The sequence below is a fragment of the Zootoca vivipara genome, chromosome 5 (assembly GCF_965207765.1).
Source record: "Zootoca vivipara chromosome 5, rZooViv2.hap1.1, whole genome shotgun sequence".
NCBI lineage: Eukaryota > Metazoa > Chordata > Lepidosauria > Squamata > Lacertidae > Zootoca > Zootoca vivipara.
Window position 1 is genome coordinate 8,038,495 of NC_142588.1, and position 19,970 is coordinate 8,058,464.

A 19,970-nucleotide genomic window follows, 5' to 3' on the forward strand; every position below is an offset into this window, starting at 1 on the left:
GGGGGTTCCAGTATAGACCAGCAGACACAGAATTGGTTTCAATATCCAAAAACAAATATGGCATCATAACTATTCTGAAATAATCTGAGGGTGCTCCCAGATTGGAATTCATTGTATTGGTGCTCCTCATGCCATGCATGTAAATTTTGCAGTGTTCACACTACACAGCGATCAAAATATAAGCTCATACTACACCCACCCAGCGGTGTAGCTAGCCGCCTGGCTGGCAAACCTGAAGGAACCCCGCTGGGGGGCGGGGTGCCCATCGCGTGCATGCGTTGCGTGTCACAGGAGGGATACGGCGTGGCGACACAGCAGCGGGCGGCGTCTGGCAGGCCTCCCTCTGGCCCTCCCTCTGCCCAACCTTACCGCGCTCGAGGCAGTTCTCACAGCCAGTTTGCGCTGGCTCCGCAGGGGCTGGTCCTGCTCACCCGGCGCTTGGCTTTCTTCAGGGTCATCATGGCGAGGGCTGCGCTGCCAGTGGAGGGCGTCTCCTCTGGCAGGGAGGAGACGCTGCGGAGGAGCCGGCTTTCTGCAGCGAACCCCGGCCTCACCTCCACGTGGGCGGCAAGGGGCACTCGCGACGGCGGCCGTCGGAGGTGGTCACCCCCTGCCCAGCCCCCTGCTGCCCCCTGCCCGGCCTGCCGCCCGGGGCGACACCCCCAATTACTACGCCACTGCACCCACCCATTTCATTCCTCTGCAATGAAACATAGCCTTGGAAATTTCCACATAATTTCCACAATAATATGTAAAGGAGTCAGAAGTTAACTCTGGGATTACACACAAGTTCCTTAGGGTCTCATATTGCTCACCCCTGCATTAACTATTGTTCAAGGTTTTCCTTTCAAATCAATTTTTTCTCTTGCAGGAGCACTTTTATATTTAGCAAATGCCACCAGGTGGCACTGTAGTACACCATCTCTAAACAAACCTAAAATTTACAGCAAACTTAAATACTACAGATATGAAAACTCTCCTTACTTGGCAAACCATATTCATGGTTATGGACATCAAAATAGTAAAAACAGGCAACAGTGATGCATTAGGTTTCTACGCATAGTCCAAATTATTTGAAGAAGGAAAGTATTGGATCAAAAAACTTCTTGCATAAAGTTATTTCTCAATACATTTTTCTTATGTACTCAGTGATTTTCTCACTATCAGTTTTCCAGTCTTAAGTTCAGTTCCCCACATTTCCATATCAGTTTGCTTTTTTTTAAAAAAAAGAAAGGTCTCATGAAAATTCATCAATATTAATGAGATTTCTCTCCTTAAAATACATTTTTGCAAATCATATTTTTCCTAACTATATTTTTTTAATGCTGCTTTTACTAATACTTCCTTTTTATGCATACTTTACTTGAATGGAGAACTACATTGCAAAATAGGGAGAACTGTGAATTTCAAAGGACTGCTGTGTTTCGTTTCATATCTTGTTTTGAAAAGTGAATTAAGTTGGTTTGCCTTTAAATGTGAAATGAGTCAAATTTCTCCCACATTCACTAGTGGCAAGTCAGTCACCCCAGATCATTAATCCACAATGTTTACTTAATTATAACAATTAAAATAACAACTCCCTTTGTGGGATTAAACTGTTTTTGAAATAGACCAATGAGCCACTAGAACACTTTGTTTTCTCTGCAACTGTTTGAGCCACAGGAAAAATTAGTTGGGATTGCAGCCAATGGCAAACAGAATCTGAGTCCAGATGGGTGGCAACACAAGCTCAGGCACTTTCTGCAGTGGCTTCCCATTTGCGGGACACTCCTGGGAAGCTCACTTCCAGCACCAGGCAAAAACATCCCTTTTAAACCAGGCCTTTGCCTTTTAACCATCTATGGCCTTTTTGTATGGGTGGGATGTTTTAATGTAGTTTTACATATGCAAGTTTGAATCGTTTGCATCATCCTGTGTGGCTGAGACATAGTAGACAAAACTTTCCTATCACTTGGAAATGCAGTATTTTTCAATGGAGGTAACTTATCTGGGTGGAAGTTATCAAGTGATGATTCTTTAAATGCAAGTGTTAACCAGCCCTAGAACAAGTAGAGATCAGTGATGTGGCGCTGGCAAAATGGGGTTTGCTCACATGCCTCTTCAACGCTGAGGGTTGCTCCCGGTTTTTGAGAGGCAGAGGTGAGGTTGGGGAGGTCAGCGCAATGTGGGTGAAGCCAGCCCAGCATTTCTGCCCCTGTATACGCACCACACTGATCTCCTATGCCTTGCTCCACTTTTAGGAACCAGCAGCAAACCTACCGTACCACATATAACACTTATTGAAATGAGTAGGAGTTTGACAGTTTTTGAGCTGACTCCAGCTTCTATTCACTTAAGAACACCTAAACATAATGTATCTTTAAATGAGGATCGTCATTGTTTCCCCCCACCCCAAGCTGGCAAGGCTCATTGGACAGCAACAAGAAACTGTTTCTTTAGTGTCACCAGCCCAGTCGGGGGATGCTCTGCCGACAGATTCAGCAGACGCCTTCTGTTCTAACCTCTAAATGCCTGTTGAAAACATTTCTATGCTGCCAGGCTTACACTGGCAATAAAAATATCCCTTTGCAATATTTGATCTCTGGTTTTCAATTGTTATGTTTTTATTTTATGGTTTTATGCATGATTGTTGTAAAGGGCTCTAATTTTTATAAATGGTGGTATATAAATGTATTTATAAATAAATAAAAGGGATTTTCAAGATTGTCTCATCTCTTGGCATTCATCTATCTCTCCAGAGAACTATGACATGAGTTGCAAAGCGTTGCGAACCCCCAGTTAGTGACTTTCCAACCAGCCCTCTCTCCAGATGCATGGCTATAGGTCCCTTTGGGACCGATGTTACTCTGAGGCATATTGAGCTTTTTGCCTCAGACAGTGGATTGGGACAGGTAGTGGAAGGATTGTGCTGCTGCTGCTTAGGCCCGATAGTTGCAGCTGCCTGGCTGGCACCATGTCGGACTGTGGAAGACCATCGGTGTGTCACTTGTCTTTTAAGTGTGGTAGCTGCCATATAGGCCTTGAAAGATCTACATTGGCTCCCAGTACGTTTCTGAGCACAATTCAAAGTGTTGGTGCTGACCTTTAAAGCCCTAAATGGCCTCGGTCCAGTATACCTGAAGGAGCGTCTCCACCTCCATCATTCGGCCCGGACACTGAGGTCCAGCACCAAGGGCCTTCTGGCGGTTCCCTCATTGCGAGAAGCCAAGTTGCAGGGAACTAGGCAGAGGGCCTTCTTGGTGGTGCCGCCCGCCTTGTGGAACGCCCTCCCAACAGATGTCAAAGAGGAAAACCAACTACTGTACAGTACCAGACTTTTAGAAGACATCTGAAGGCAGCCCTGTTCAGGGAGGCTTTTAATGTTTAGTAGATTACTGTGTTTTATTTTTCTGTTGGAAGCCTCCCAGAGTGGCTGGGGAAACCCAGTCAGATGGGTGGGGTATAAATACATTATTATTATTATTATTATTATTATTATTATTATTATTATTATTATTATTGAACCAGCTGCCTGGCCAGTGGCATTCAGCTTTTCCAGCCAGCAGCATTGGAGCAGGCAGAAGCTGGCCGTGCAAGGGAGAGGTCATGTACAAGTCTCACAGGACTTGGGCCACTACTCTGTGACAATACAGTGGGCACAATAAGCATTGACTGCTGGCACTCCATGGTGGGGAGGGGGGCTCTGTTGCAGGCCGCAAAATGGCTTGGGCCACGTCTTTTCTGCACCTCTGAGCTGACTAGAGTGACACTTGGATATGACAGCTTTCCCTGATTTTTACTGTGATTTAAGAACGAGGCATTAGACTGGATCTGTTGATTTCAGAATTTTAACTGAATGTGTATAGGATGTGCTATTTAAAATTATTAAGTGGGTTTTATCTTTGTCAGCAAACACATATTTGACTGGACTAGCCTTCATAAACTATGAGTTGTGTGCTAATTAAGTCCTTACCCTGTAATTGAAGCTCATTTTTCAATATTTAAAGGTTCCATATTTTTAAAGGAGTTCAAAAAAGAAAAACGATCCATTTAAATGGGATATGACTTTATTCAATCACTGCACTGATTTTCATGGAATTTCTCTCTCGCACAGAGACAGAAGTTGTATATGCAGGATTTTAGTATTTCCTCTCCGGCTCCAACTTCAATTTGAAAGACTATAAAAGTTTGACTGGGTTCCAGTTGTGCATGGTTTGCTGGCCTCTGCTATGCAGCAGAGGCAAAGCAAGCCACATATAACAGGCCTGCTGTAAATCTTCAAGAGGAGTGTTTCCTTTTGAACAGAACAGAGTTGTTTCAAATTCAGGAAGACTCCAGTAAAGAGACCTATTTAATGTTGCGTAGAAACCAATGACCCTTGCATGTGAACAGTGCAATTTGCTCATCCTATGTAACAAGCTAGCATCGGCTAAAACTGGCCCTAGGTGGATGCTTGCTAGGCTTGGAAGGCACGGCTGGTATGGAGCTGGATTGAGTTTTTGTGCCTCATCTGCCATGTCTTGTGATGAACTGGATTAATCCCACCCCGTCTTTTTCATTAGGCTCCAAAATCTTACTCCCCCCCCCCCCGGAAGACCCTTTGAAAGCTAAACACTTACCTTAATGAAAAGAAATACAGTACACAGCTTGCCTGAGAAACCAGCCATATTTAAGTTTTAAATTAGTTTGCTTTGTTGTTTTTAAAGTGCAGTATTGAAAGAAACAAGGCACAATCCAACCAAACCTAAGCATTACCAGTTTGTAAAATATGCAGTGCTCATCTTTGGGCTGATTGTGAAAGGATTACGTTTGAAATATGTGCTACAAAACATCATCTTAAACTGGTTTAAAGCTTCAGGTAGGTAGCCGTGTTGGTCTGAAGTATATATGTATATATATCCAGTATCACCTTAGAGACCAACTAAGTTTGTTCTTGGTATGGTACTGAAAACTATGGAGAGACCTGGTCTGAACAGAGATATTGGGTTCCTGTCTCATTACATATGCTAATCATCTGCATACTATACCTTGCTTTTTCCTGTAGGACTAATTGCAGTCGTTAACAGTCGTCAACAGGTTTACCATACCCATCTCATACTACTCTCCTGAGAAAACCCCCACCCCACCCTCCCACTATATATAAGGGTCTGGTGACTTCTGTTTCAGTATCTGAGGAAGTGTGCATGCACACGAAAACTTTATACCAAGAACAAACTTAGTTGGTCTCTTAAGGTGCTACTGGTTTAAACCTGGTGAAAAGAGTGTTCTGGGGGACTGCTGGGGCAGGACCAGAAGAGGGGCACTTACTGGGGATCCTAAGCCCATTCATATTGGTAATATGGCCTGGCAGCCCAGCAAAAAATGTACAGTAATGTCACAATAGAAGTCAATGAGGAGGGTGCAATCTTCAAAAAGTGGGTCCGCACTCACCCAAGATCCTCACCCACACTGCTCTGGCTGTGTGACCCGACAGTCTGTTTTCAGTGATTTTGTCTGCTGCATCAGGTGGACAAATCATGCCATTCTATATGCTTTATCGGAATCAAACCTCTCTGAGAACATAGGAATTAAATCAAGTTCAAAGCACAGATTGCCATGACTTGGTATAGAATATTGGCTATATTGCTCATAAAGCTTGGTTTCCAGGCCCTTGATCATATTTGTCGCCCTCCTCTGCACACGTTCCAGCTTATCCATATTCATCTTAAATTGTGCTGCTCAGAACTGGACACAGTATTACAGGTAAAGTCTGTTCAAGGCGAAATAGGGCAGGATTACTACTTCCCTTGATTTGGACACTATACTTCTATTGATGCAGCCTAGAATAATACTCACTTTTTTGCTGCTTTTGGCGTCTCATGTTCACTTTGTGGTTTACTGAGATCCCTAGATCCTTTTCACATGTACTACTGGCAAGCCAAATGTCCCCCATCTTATATTTGTGCAGCTGGTTCTTCATGCCTAAGGCAGAACTGTACATTTATCTCTTGAAATTCATTCTGTTAGTTGGGCCCAGCTCTCCAATCTGTTAAGGGCATCTTGAATCCCAATTCTGTATTTTGTGGTATTAACTACCCCTCCCAGTTTTGGTGTCATCTGCAAATTTGCTGAGCATCCCCTCAATTCCTTTGTCCAAGTCATTTATAAAGACCTTGAACAACAAGAGGCCCAGGACAGAACCCTGCTGCTCCCCACTTGCCACTCTTTTGCAGAATGATGAGGAACCATTTAATGAGCACTCTGGGTTTGGTCAGTCAACAAGTTACAAATCCACCTAACAGTTGTTCAACCCACATTTTACCAGCTTCTCCGCAAGAATATCATGGGGGACTTGATACCCTACATCCATAGCATTCCCCAGATCCACCAAGCTTATAACTATGTCAAAAAAAGAAATGAGATTCATCTGACATGACCTGTTATTCAGAAACCCATGCTGTGATTCCGTATCCTTTTCTAAGTGTTCACTGTTTAATCATCTGTTCTAGGACCTTTCTGACTAGTCAGCAGTAGGGGTAGGAGGAGTTATCATTATTAAAATTTATATACGTGCAGAGTCTTCTCTTCCCCCACCCACCTTTTGAAGATGAGGACAACACTTGCCTGCCTCCTGTTCTCCAAGAATTCTCAAAAATTATGGACATAGGCTCTGAGATTACATCCTCAAGCTCTTTTATTACCCTTGGGTGCAGCTCATCAGGCCCTAGAGATCTGAAATCATTTAAAGTAGCTAGGTGTTCCCTTGCCACCTCTTTTCCTATTTTGGGTTTCAGGTCGCTCCTTGCATCATTTACTATGTTATCAGGTTGGGCATTGCTTTCCCTTTGGAAGGACAGTAAGCAGGCAAAGTAAGTGTTTAGCAGTTCCACCTTCTGTCACTCAATAGTATTTGTACATCTTCTCCACACAGAGGACCTACTACTTGCTTGTTTCTCTTGTTTTGAACATAGCCAAAGAAACCTTTTAAATTGTGTTTAACCCTTACAAGCTTGAATTCATTCTTAGCTTTGACCCGCCTGACCTTCTCCCTGCAACTGTTGGGTACTCGTGTGTACTCTTCCATCATGATTTCTCCTTTCCTCCATTTCTTATACAAGCCCTCCTTACATCTTAGTTTATCTGTAAGCTCCTTATACAGCAAAACTGGTTTCTTTAGGTGCCTACCACTTTTCTTTCTTGCTGGAATTGTCTGCATTTGTGCCTTCAATATCTCACCTTTAAGAAACTCCCATCCATCTTCGATCCCCTTCTCTTCAAGTATTTCTGACCATGGGACTTCACCCTATAGTTGCTTAAGCTTTTTGAAATCAGCCTTCTCAAAACTCCAGGGTGCATGTCTGACTTAGCTTTCCCTTGCCTGTGTATAATGAAACTCAAGAAGACATGATCACTTTCTCCCAAGGTTCTGTCTACTTTCAGCTTATCAATCAGTTCCTTCCTGTTGGTGAGGGCCAGGTCCAAGAGAGATGATCCCCTTGTTCCTTCTTCCAAATTCTGGGAAATTGTTAGGCAACTGAGGAATTTGTTGGGCCTTACATTGTTGGTTGAGTTTGAGTTCCAACAGATATCAAGGTAGTTGAAGTCTCCTATTACTACAATCTCTCTCCTCCCTTCCTGTTTGATCAATTCCATTTGAGCAGGTTGTACCCCTCAATTTCTACATTCCAGTCCTGAGTCTCATCCCACTAGGTTTCAGTAGTGTTTTGGGGCCATATTTACCATTCAGTCTTAAGAGCTCAAGTTCTTCTTGCTTGTTTCCCATACTCTCTGCATTTGTGTAGAGACAACACAAACCATGAGTCATTTCTCTGCACACTGCTCCCTCCTCCGTAGGGAGTCACCTGCCGCTGCGACCACATGTCTCTTTTCCTTCTCTGGGAAGCAGCAGAAATCACACTGAACCTTCAGCTGCCACCTTGGTGTGTTCTGAGGTCTGCAACTGCTGCACTTGCTCTTCTGGCGGAGAACTGGTTTCCAAGGTGAGGGCTTGGAATCAATTTTGTAGCTCCAGAGTCACTCCTGACAGTCCAGCTTTTTTTGTCATATTCCTCCAGGGGTTTGTCTCTAGTATTAACCCGCCATCACCACGCCAGAGGGAGAAAGTATGTAGAACCCTTCAGTGCAGTGAAAGTGGTAGACATCAACTGAACAGTCCAGAATTCTGCATTTTTGCTTAGGCTTAAAGTGTAGAAGGATATAGTCTTGTTGTTCTAATACATAGAATAAGATAAGAGTAACTGACTTGTCATGTCTCCCAACCTGATACCGGTAGGTACAAAAAGGCTAGTTTCAAACCCATTGCATTTTGTAAATCAATACCCAATTTATACTGAAATAACAGAAACCCAAATTTAACTACTTCGTACAACCATTTCATCTGATTTCAAAAGGCCATATTAGGGTTATGTATGACATGAAGTATTTATAATGCCTGCTTACTCCAAGTGAGTTTTTTCTATACCTTTTTTACTTCAATTTGAAGTGAAAGATACAATATAGAATTCAAATGCCTTTGCATTACATGTGTTTTTAAACATTGCTAAATTCCAAAATATGACTTGACAAACAGTTTTGGAATAGTTCTGCTACTTTACATTCTTGCTCTTTATCCTTTGTTTTCTTTTTTTGGTATAAAGGTTAATACATTGGGTTAAATGACATGTTTAAAATATGAAAATATGTTTCCTGTAGTTAGCAGTTCTCTTTTTTGTCACTATTTTACTCCATGTGTGTGCTTGTGTGTGTGTGTGTGTGTGTGTGTGAAAAATCTATCAAACAGAACTTTCCTGCTGAAAGTAAGAAAAATCAATAATTTTGGAACAAATGGTGGTATGTCTTAGCTGTTTCCTCCTTCAAATCCTAGTTTCAGTGCTTCAGAAAGATCCATGCAAATGGATGATTAAAAAAAAATCAAAGATAGATTTATGAAGTATGATCTGGGAGTGATAATGACATTATATAAGGGAATGTTGGGAGTTTTCTACTCCAGGACGGTGTCATATAAGTAAAAAACAAGACCCTGATGCCACAGCCCAAAGCAAGTGTCCACACACATCAGGAATCACAAGCATACATCAGGTGTACATACGAATGCACCCATTTGTCTGCATTTCATCACTTCCACTGGGATTTACATCTCCATTCACTTCCAAACGCAGACGGAAGACACATTTCAATGTGCATTCCACTGAAAGTAATCAACAACTCCCACAGCAAATCTGATTCATGCTGATGGCTCCTGATACATGCAGAGGACTGCTTTTGCTAGTGGATCATATTCATTAGATTGGGTGACAAGTGTATAATCTCCACCAGATCTTTGGCATTTACAGTGAAATTGCAGCACACTTATATTGCTGTGGGTAATAATTTCTATGGAAGCAAAGGGGGAAAGTGCTCAATACATTGCACATACTAGACTGTGGTTGGCTTAAGAAGAGAACGATGTAAGAAGAAAGCATCTGCAACTTCTTGGATGGGTTTCTCACATCCAGAGACTTCCTGCTGCCAGTCTTCATCTTAAGGAAAGGTTGTGTTTTCAGTTGGACAGTGTGTAATATGACAACATGGGATGGGACTGTCACTGGATTCGCCCTGTCCAGTTGTTACTCCTAGAGAGAAAAAGACATTTTATTAGAACATCTGATGACCAAGTAGGAATCACACTTGATTCTTCGATTGACTAGAGGGATTATTTTTGATAATTTTGATTATAGTGTGTGCAGGCAGACGTAACATTCCACAGACCTGAATGCTGTCTAGACAAGCACCTAAGAAGAAATATTACGGTGGTCCAGGAAGAAAAGTAAAAAATGATTATGGTCACAGTCTTACTTGGAATTAATGGGATGTAGGAGTATTTAAAGAAGCACGAGCTGCTGCAGAAAACAGCAACCCCATGTTGAGTTCTCCCCTTTCCTACTCTGTAATATTTGCTGCAATTTATCCCATGTCTGATTCTTCTATTGATTAGAAGGATTATTCTTCCCATGTGATCAGCCTCTCTGTACCTGAGAACTGAGAAGCAGCAATGTAACACCATTTTTTTAAATAGATCCAGGAAACTATAGACTGGTTACCTTAAGGTGTCTTCTGGGAGAACTGGTGGAAAGCATTGTCAAATACTGTATAAAAATACCAAGCATATAGAAGAAGTCTTGCTGAAGCAGAACCAGCATGGCTTCTGCAAGAGTAAATCCTGCTTCAGCAACCTATTAGTTCCCTGGCAGGGCTAAGAAGTGCATAGATGGAGGTGACCCAGTTGAAACTGCACACAGGGATTTTCAATTTTTTAAAAAACAAAGTACCTCACCAAGGATTCAAAGCGAATCTTGCCTTATGAGTGTGGGATTCATGGCTCATCTTGGAAGTCCAACAGGGGAAATAGCTAAACCAATTACCACTATGATTAGCACAACAGCTCACCCTCTGATGATTTAGTTTAGTGCTAGGGCTGGCCGATACTTTGTTTTCAGCATCGTGCTATACCAGCAGCTAAATACAGGTACGGTATATGCTGATATATCGTGATGACTGGAATTTATCTTGGGAAGGAAGATGCAGCCGAGACACATGACCCAGTCCTACATAGGGAGTGAGTACCGATGCCTCTCAGGCTTGTGTGCAAGCCAAGGAGCATTGGGGCTTCACTGAACTGCTCTGCTGGGGGGTGAAAGAGGCCTCCCGCCCCCCAGCGGAATGAGCCAGCAGCAGGTTGGAGCAGTTTCACACAGGCTCCCCCTGCTGCCGGCTCATGGAAGCCGGTGGCGGGTTTAGGGCTCCGTAAAACTGCTTGGGCTGAGGCAAGGGCAGGTGAGCGTTCCTCATCTGAGCAGCTTAAAGAAGCAGAGGGAAGAACAAGCTGTATTGTGCCTTGCCGACACAGCTTGTTTCTCCCTCTGCTGGTATGAGGACCGAGTGGGATGGTGGCTTCACTCAGCAGTATATCGCTGGTGAAACCACCACCGCTCCTGAGTCCCTCTGCTACCAGCGCTAGCTGTAGGGAGCTGCTTTCACTTGCAATATACCGCCAAGTTAAGCCATCATCACGGTCTGACCCTCATACCAGTCCTCGGTGATGTATCAATATATCTTCCAGGTCTATTTAGTGCAAAAGGTGGCCTGCATGGATGTTGTTTTCTTGTTTTCTGTGGGAAGCTATGTGGCTATATTTGGGGTGGGAGGAAACAGATGTACGGCAGAATTCTAATAAATTAAAAAGTTGGTTGTTACCTATTGGGTAATAAGCAAGAATAAAAACCTCACTCCAAATAAGTACTGTATTTAACTAAAATACTACTACTACTACTACTACTACTACTACTACTACTACTACTACTACTACTACAAACATTACAAAATTCCAGCTGTTTTCTACTCTGTCTTCACCAATACTTTATCAGGCCCTGACCAAGCCTTCAACTATGTCATTAAGGTACAAGATCCCTCAATTAGCAGAACCACATGCTGCAAAGTTTGCTAAGATTTACCATCTCACATTAAGAGTAAGGAATAGCATAACTTGCAAGTTAGGGAAATAATAATAATAATAATAATAGTAATAGTAATAATTTATTATTTGTACCCCACCCCCACTCTGGGCAGCTTCCAACAAAGATTAAAAATACATTAAAATGTCACACATTAAAAACTTCCCTAAACAGGGCTACCTTCAGGTGTCTCTTTTAAAAAATTCAGTTGTAGTGGAGCAATGAAGACAAGTTTTTCCTACTGTCTGGCAACTGGCTATTTGTGGTAATATCACAATTTTTTTTGTACTGTATACCAAAAATCCTTTGCTTATTAGGGGCTACCCCACATTTTCTTCAAAAAATTGCTGTGCACAGGTAACTACCATACAGTTATCAACATCTTCAAAAGTAGGGGGTCCGTTGCTTGGCTTTTGAAAAATTAGGGAGTCCTCAGTAATTAGCTAATTGAGAACAACTGATCTAGAGTTAAGAGTGAAGAGTGAGGTAGCTAAATTTGATGATGATATCCGTTTCTTCTGGATGTTTAACAGAAAAAGAGATTGCAAAGAGCTCCAAAGTGAGTGAATGGGTAATAAAATGGCAAGGGCAACTCAATATAAACATGTAAAGTGATATCATGTTGGGGGTCAAACACATTGTTAATATACAGCATTCTCTTAATTTCACCTATATGTTTTTGGGGTCTAAACTCCCATTGAATGACCAAGAATGAGACCTCGGGGTCATAGTGGGTATCTCCAAGAAGATGTCAAGCCAGTTTGCAGTAGCTGCTTAAATAAAGGTGAATTCCATACCAGGGATCATTGAGGAAATGATTTAAATATTAATTTAGTTATTTCACAATATTTATATATCACTTGATTGTAAACAAAAACCTCAAAGAAGTTTAATAAGAAATAAATCTGCCACTATCATAATACAATGACAGAAATCTATGGTACAACAACACTTAGAATACTGTGTACAGTTCTGGTTGTCTCACCCCAAAAAGGATATTGTGGAATTGGAAAATGTTTCGAAAATAGAATGCAGCAGCTACCCTATGAGCAAAGGTTTCAACATTTCTTTTTTTGGAGGGGTTAGTTTAGAGATAAGGTAAGGGAAGATTTGAGAGAGGTACGTGACGTTATGTATAGTGTGAAGAAAATGGATGGAGAGACATTTCCCCTCCCTATCTCCTAACACTAGAACTTATGTACATCCAGTTAAGATGAATGTTGGAAGATTCAGGACAGACAGAATAAAGCACTTCAACACATCTTCTATCCTATATTGGGCAACGTGCCAAATTGGGCAATGATATCTTGGGAGGCAACGGAACCCATAGAGAACAGGCAGGCAGACAAACCACTTTCCACAATACTGTACATGCTAGATAGATGCATGCAGGGATGAAGTGAACACATTCTGAAAATATGTATTATAGGGTTGCATGCACTGGGAAAGTGGGATTGGTCACAACTCCTCACTTGCGTGCACATGTGGTCGCAGGCATGCACTTACTATCTTCTCAAGGCTGGGCACACTGAGCCTCTTGCCCCAGTTGGAGGAGCAGAAGAATGAGCTGCAGCTGCCTGACCGTCGCTGTGTCACCTTTTATTTTGTTTTAAGTGCAGCAGCTGCCACACAGAACCAGCTGCCTGGCCAGTGACCTCACGGCCACTGACATTCAGACAGTGACTTCCTCACAGACGGAGGCTTGGTGCATGGCACTGTTTTGCTTACTCTAGCTTGCTTTCCCTGTGGCAGGGCAGAAGTCTTCAATCCAGTACACCTTTGTCACTACTGTAAGAGGGCAATGTTAGAAACATAAACAAAAGTTTTGGCAGGAACATAATCTTAATGGCAATGATCAGCCATACTGAGCGAGTGTAAAGGCTTGCCATGACTTCAGCAACAGCTAGAGTTGCACTGCCTAAGCTCTGCTAAACATTTTGTTGTCATTACTCCTAAATATTTAACGCATGCTCCCTGTAGACCTGTATCGGCCATAAGTGCCACAAGACACCTGCCGTAGTAGATTAAGGTATGCAAGAAACGATTTTGCATAGTTTACCTCTAAACTAGCAACCTTCTGAAATTTAGCAAGTTCCACTTTCAGTTCTGAAATCCCTGCCTTTGAATCTGATATCATTATCAATGTGTCATCTGCAAAAAAAAGCTTACGGCCTGTTTTTCACTACTGATCTTAATTCCTTTAATGTCATAACTGGTGCTTATCCTATATGCTAAAGCCTCAGCCACTATTGCAAAGAGGAAAGGGAAAGGAGACTATCCTGCTTCATCACCCTCCCCACTGCAACCACGAGTAAATCAAGCACCTTGACCCTAATTGCAGTGACCAAATGAGAACACATTGTTTTACTAGGTCTAAAAACATCTGAAGGCAGGCCTGTTTAGGGAAGCTTTTAATGTTTAAGAAATTAAGTGTATTCTAATATTTCTGTTGGAAGCCGCCCAGAGTGGCTGGGGAAACCCAGCTGACCAAATCACAATTTTTCTAGCAGTTTAAGAAAAAGGGCCATTCAAGACTATCAAAGGCCTTGTGGATAACAAACAAGATTCCTGCCCCAGGCCTCAGACAAGCTCTGCACAGGCCTGACCATGTTTGTTTTTGTTGTTGTTTAGTCGTTTAGTCGTGTCCGACTCTTTGTGACAATGCCTGCCTTTCTAAGCACCTATGATCTAGGAGGACTTCCCATGCTCAAGTGTCTCTTGGCTCAAATCCTGATGGACGTGCAGTCCTTGGCCCTGACAATTAAGATTCTGCACGCTGGTCAAGGTCTGCACACCTCTCTCACTGCATAGCAATAAAAAATGAACTAGAAATGTTTTTGGTTGAGAGCAGGTGAGAAAGCTGGAAGTACTCAGTTCAGAACTGTCACCGACTGGGTCCACTGTTTTAGTGGGCTTTGACACCTTCCCTGGGCCTCACGCCATCAAAGACCTTTCTTCTTCCTCCAAGAAGTCTGAAGAGAGCAAAGGATTCATGCATCCATCTTGGCTGACAGCCAAGCCATGCTGCAACCAGTCTCTTTGTTAAGTATCTCTTTGCGTGACCAAATAATATAGGTGATTGGTTAGCACAAAAACTAACAGCTAGAGACGCTTCCAGATGGTCCCCTCTTGCCTGGATGGAGGTGATGTCAGTGGTGAAGATAAGAGAACAGCACACCTGAGGGCAGTTTTTGTCTTGGGCTGGGCTTGACTCCCTCTGTATGCTTAATCTGAAGTTACAGCTTTGCTCCCAAGCCCCCAAAACTAATGAGGGAGAAAGATCTATTGGAATGTTGATGCTGGAACACCTTCCAGCTTATGCCCAGCCTGTATATATGTGTAAATAAAACCATATACAGCACAGTCGCCAAAACCTTCATTCTAAGGAATGCAGACTTGAAATATGCACCCTTGAAATATATGTCTGCTTGGACATTGGTGTGCATGTAACAGTATTGTGACTGATCTATAATATAATAATAATAATTTATTATTTATACCCCGCCCATCTGGCCGGGTTTCCCCAGCCACTCTGGGCAGCTTCCAACAGAAACATTAAAATACACTAATTTGTTAAACATTAAAAGCCTCCCTAAACAGGGCTGCCTTCAGATGTCTTCTAAAAATCTGGTAGCTGTTTTCCTTTTTGACATCTGATGGGAGGGCGTTCCACAGGGCAGGCGCCACCACCGAGCAGGCCCTCTGCCTGGTTCCCTGCAACTTGGCTTCTCGCAATGAGGGAACCGCCAGAAGGCCCTCGGAGCTGGACCTCAGTGTCCGGGCAGAACGATGGGGGTGGAGACGCTCCTTCAGGTATACGGGACCAAGGCCATTTAGGGCTTTAAAGGTCAGCACCAACACTTTGAACTGTGCTCGGAAACATACTGGAAGCCAATGTAGATCTTTCAAGACCGGTGTTATGTGGTCTTGGCGGCCGCTCCCAGTCACCAGTCTAGCTGCCGCATTCTGGATTAGTTGTAGTTTCCAGGTCACCTTCAAAGGTAGCCCCACGTAGAGCCCCACATTAGTTTGTGATGAAGGTCATAGTCACGTGTAATGCTTAAAACCACTTTCGGGCATCTCTAGTGCTATCTACCTGACCATCTGAACACTGTTCATATTGAGCAAAAGAAGAAGAAAGGCATGTAAAATGCCAATGAGCATATAGGGATGTCTGCTGATGGGGTCTGAACTAACCATGCACAAGAAAGACCTCGGTGAAGATGCTGGCCCAGGATGCCACAGCTGTAGGCACATTTAGGACTGTGCTGTAAGGCTCTAATTCCATGCACACTTAACCCCATGCACTTGTCCTATTGAAGAACTTACTTCTGACTAAATATGCAAATGCTTGTGCTATATCCTCCTGCAGGATTTAGTCCCAGCTATGTTTTGCTGGATTGCTCGCATTAAAGGATCATAGAGAGGCAAGGAATCTTAAAGGTCATCTCTAGTCCAGCCCCTCTGCTGCTGAAGGAAATCCACTAGTATCCCTGCTAGATGGATCAGCCTCTGCTTAAAAAAAAACCCTCTACTGAATGAGATCTCCTAAGGCAGTCTGTTTCACTGTTGAGCTGCTCACATCACAAGGAAGTTTCAAATCTTTTTGTGTTTGTGTTATAATTTGTACCTATTGGCCTGGGTCTTACACCTTGGGCTCTTCTAATATTTGAGATGGACATTATATTGTGCCTCACTCCATGCTTTTCCAGGCTAAACATATCCAACTCCATTCAAACTTCTCTCCCATGAATTTGTAGATACTGTAAATACCACCCCCATTAAATCTCTTTAACATTTTTGGTTATCGGTAAGCAACTATAGGTGTGGATATGATGATTATCACAAAGTGGGCCATATTCAGCTGTTTATTTTTACTAGTAGCAGCTACTGCAATGAGTCCCACTAGGGTGACGAGGCTTCCTCCCCCTCCCCCAGTGCCCCCCAATTGCCTTGGGAGGTGGGGGCCAGGAAAACCTCCAGAACAGCATGCTGGCAGAGGAGATGACGGGTTGTTCTGTCTGGCAAGCAGAGATGCTGATGTAATTATCATAACAGCACAACACTAGACAGAGATGGCTCTAGGGGAGTCTGCCTGTTGCAGTTATACCGGACTCAGAGTTTTTGGGGTGCCCGAGTAGGCATTGCCAGTATTATTCCAATGGAAGGTGAGAGGCAGAGGCAGCAGCAGATTTTGGTGTCGCCCATGAAACATGAGATGCCGAGGTCTGCCACAACTGAATCCCACCGCATATCTATACCATGGTTGTACCCTAATTTCAAAGAGATTAAATTACTTCAGTGGGTGCTACTTTTATATAACTGGTACTATACAAGAATTGTGTGGCTCTTGTAACTGTCGTACATATGCAAAAAAAGAGCTGCTTGACCAATTTGCACAAGGTAAAAGGTAAAGGTAAAGGACCCCTGACAGTTTAGTACACTTGCAGACAACTCTGGGGTTGTGGCACTCATCTCGCTTTACAGGCCGAGGGAGCTGGTGTTTGTCCGCAGACAGTTTTTCCGGGTCATGTAGCCAGCATGACTAAGCCGCTTCTGGTGAACCAGAGCAGCGCATGGAAACGCTGTTTACCTTCCAACCAGAGCGTGCTTTCGAACTGCTAGGTTGACAGGAGCTAGGACAGAGCAACGGGAGCTCACCCCATTGTGGGGATTCAAACCACCGACCTTCTGATCGGCAAGCCCAAGAGGCTCAGTGGTTTAGACCACAGCGCCACCCACGTGCCTCTAATTTGCACAAGCAATCTGCAATTCCAAACCTTACAGGCCATAGTAGTTGTTTAAGAAAAATGGCTCATGGACCCGAAAGTTCAAATCCTGAAATCTCCTAAACTCTCCTTAGCACTTAAAACTGCAATATTACACACAGCTATTTGGGAATAGGCTACATTAAGCTCAGTAGGGCTTAGTTCTAAGTAACTATGATCAGGATGCATGACCATTGCAACAATGCAGGAGGGAGGGTTGTGTTTGGGGGGGGGGGTTGTTCAACCAACTGCAGCCGAATTGGTTATTATCACCATTGATTTATTAATCACCTTCTAACTTAGATTATAGGCAATCTTATTGCCACAAAACATTTGTCTCATGTTATGTCTTTCTTTTGCATTATAAAAGTAAAAGCTTGCAATCTTCAAAAAGGCTGTCAAGGAAACCTTGAGTGAAAAACTTGGTTTGTTCTTTGTGTTTGATTTTATTTCAATCTGACCACTAACGAGGAGCAACGAAGTATTGCTACACCAATATTGTATAACATTTTGCATTATAATCCTTTTATTTTTAATTCTCTGCATGTACACACACACACGTATGTAATTATAAACAGAAACAAATTTTAGCAGAAAGCTTTCATTGAGCAGCAACTATTCTGTTATTTATAAGCCCGTTTCCTCTCTCACAAAGAGACCTTTTGCAGGGTTCCCTCCCCCTCCTGCCTCCCTAACAGCTGCTCTCAATGTTGTATCCTGAGTGATGATGAGGTTCTGAAAGTGTTTTTTTGGAACAGATGGCTAGGAGAGTGCTGGGGAATGTGCCAGCAGAAAGCTGGGGGTGTGCCAAATCCTGCAGTGACTGAGTGCTTTGGGTTCCAGCTCGCGTGCCTTTCCCCTGCCCTCTGCCCTGAGTGGCGCCAGCAGGACTTCCCAACTAGCATTCTGAACATCTGGAGTCTGGGACTGCCAGGAGAGCGAGAGAGGCGGGGGGGGGGGAGGAGGGGGGGAAGAAAACCCTTCCTGCTGCAGCTCAGCTTCCATCTACTGAACAGTGTTGCTCGCACACTGAACAACTAAGAAAAAAGGAGCACACATATGGGTGCACACAACAACAACAACAACAACAACAACAACAACAACAACAACAACAACAACAACAACACACACACACACGTTAACCAGTTGCAGGTCAACAACCTCCCCAATGGCTAGTCACTGTCACATTCAGAAAACTAAAGCAGCAAGCGATATTGCCTTTCCAGAACTGGAGTCAGAGTGGCTGGGTGCTACAGAGAAGGGAAAGGGCAGCCAAGAAACATCTAGCTTCTCTCTGATTGTGATGCACATGAGATACTTTCCGAGGGTCACATTCTGCTCCTTTATTGCTCCATTTCACAAAGAAATTCCAACGCAATTCTCAGGATGCTGCTGGGTTTTCAAAAAGGTGACACAGACCATATAGTGTCAAAATGAACCTATACTAGTAGCCTTTGTGTCCTGTGTCTTGTGCATTTGTTGTACGCAGAGTTGATATATGGCAAATCTTTGCATTGCCCATTAAGGGTCTGAAGGAAGGCGTCAGGGCAGAATTAGATATCATGCTTACGAAGGGCCACTGGCAAATATCTAGGGCAAATATTTGAGAATCAGGGAACGATGAATCATTATGCTATGAGTACCTCAGGGAAGGAATCTGGTCTCTTCTCATATCTAAGCAGTTCTGCACATTATGATAACTCAAGGAAACAACCATGTTACACCAGTTTTCCTACAGCAAATACATAAAATCATATCACACACACACACACCTTGAAACCTTGGTCTAACTGCGATTCCCACACCTCTCTACATGCTTGCTTAAAGATGTACAGGCATGCATTTATTACATTCACCCTTTACATATTTGCTGTGAGAAACGCTGGTGTTTCCTGCAGGAGTCCTAAGGGGATTTGCCTCACCCTATATGAAACTCTGCAACTATCTCAGGCAGAGTTAGCCATCAAAGCAGTGTGGCCTCCAGGAATATTCCAGCTGGCCTAGGGGAACAATATCCTTTACCTCAGTCCTACAAACAGCAGGGTCAGCTTTGTGGTCAGAATTTTAAGAGCTAAAGATATCCATTGAAGCACAGCAGCTGCGCGTACAGACTACAAATGCAGCAGCTGACTGCTGACAGGAGCCTATTTGTTTGAACACAGATCACACGGATATTACATTAGTTGCACTGGCTCCCACCTTGTTCCCAGGCTCAATTCAAGGTGCTGCTCCTTATCTTCAAAGCCCTAAATGGTTCTGAGGGACACGGGATAGCACCTTCTTGTCTGTGGCCCCCCAAACTGTAAAACTGTGCTGCAGGAAATACAGCACTCCACCTCATTGTGTGCTTTTGGGCTGCAGACAAAAGCACATTAGTTTAGGTGTGCATTTTATGGAAATGCTTGCAAATTCTGACTGCTCAGGTTTGTTGATCTGGCTGGTTGTTTTTAGCATTTATTACTGCTGGTAACCAGTTGCTTATTAAGTTGTTTTAACAGTCTGATTGCTATTTTATATTGTTTTGTACTGCAAGCTCCCCTGAGGGTTCAAAGAGGATGAGAAGTGTGAGGTCAATAATTCCAGTAACTTTTTTTTTGATATGCTCTGAATGCTCAAGGGAACTATGCAGTAGGCAAGGAAGCGAGGCCAAAGCTCAGTGGCAGAGCAGATATTTTTTATGTACAAGGTCCCAAGTATGATCCCCAGTGCCTTCAGATAAGCCTGGGAAGGACAC

The 19,970-nt window shown here is 43.2% G+C and overlaps 1 protein-coding gene across 1 annotated transcript in view; it reads right to left on the reverse strand.

Moving 5' to 3' along the window:
• Positions 1 to 8,424: 8,424 nt before the first annotated feature.
• Positions 8,425 to 19,970, reverse strand: part of LOC118096283 (transcription factor ATOH8) — a 29,154-nt gene continuing 17,608 nt past the window's right edge. The window contains 1 exon segment of the mRNA XM_035137880.3: positions 8,425 to 9,590. Within this exon segment, the coding sequence (XP_034993771.3) occupies positions 9,585 to 9,590 (6 nt within the window). The 3' untranslated portion in view covers positions 8,425 to 9,584.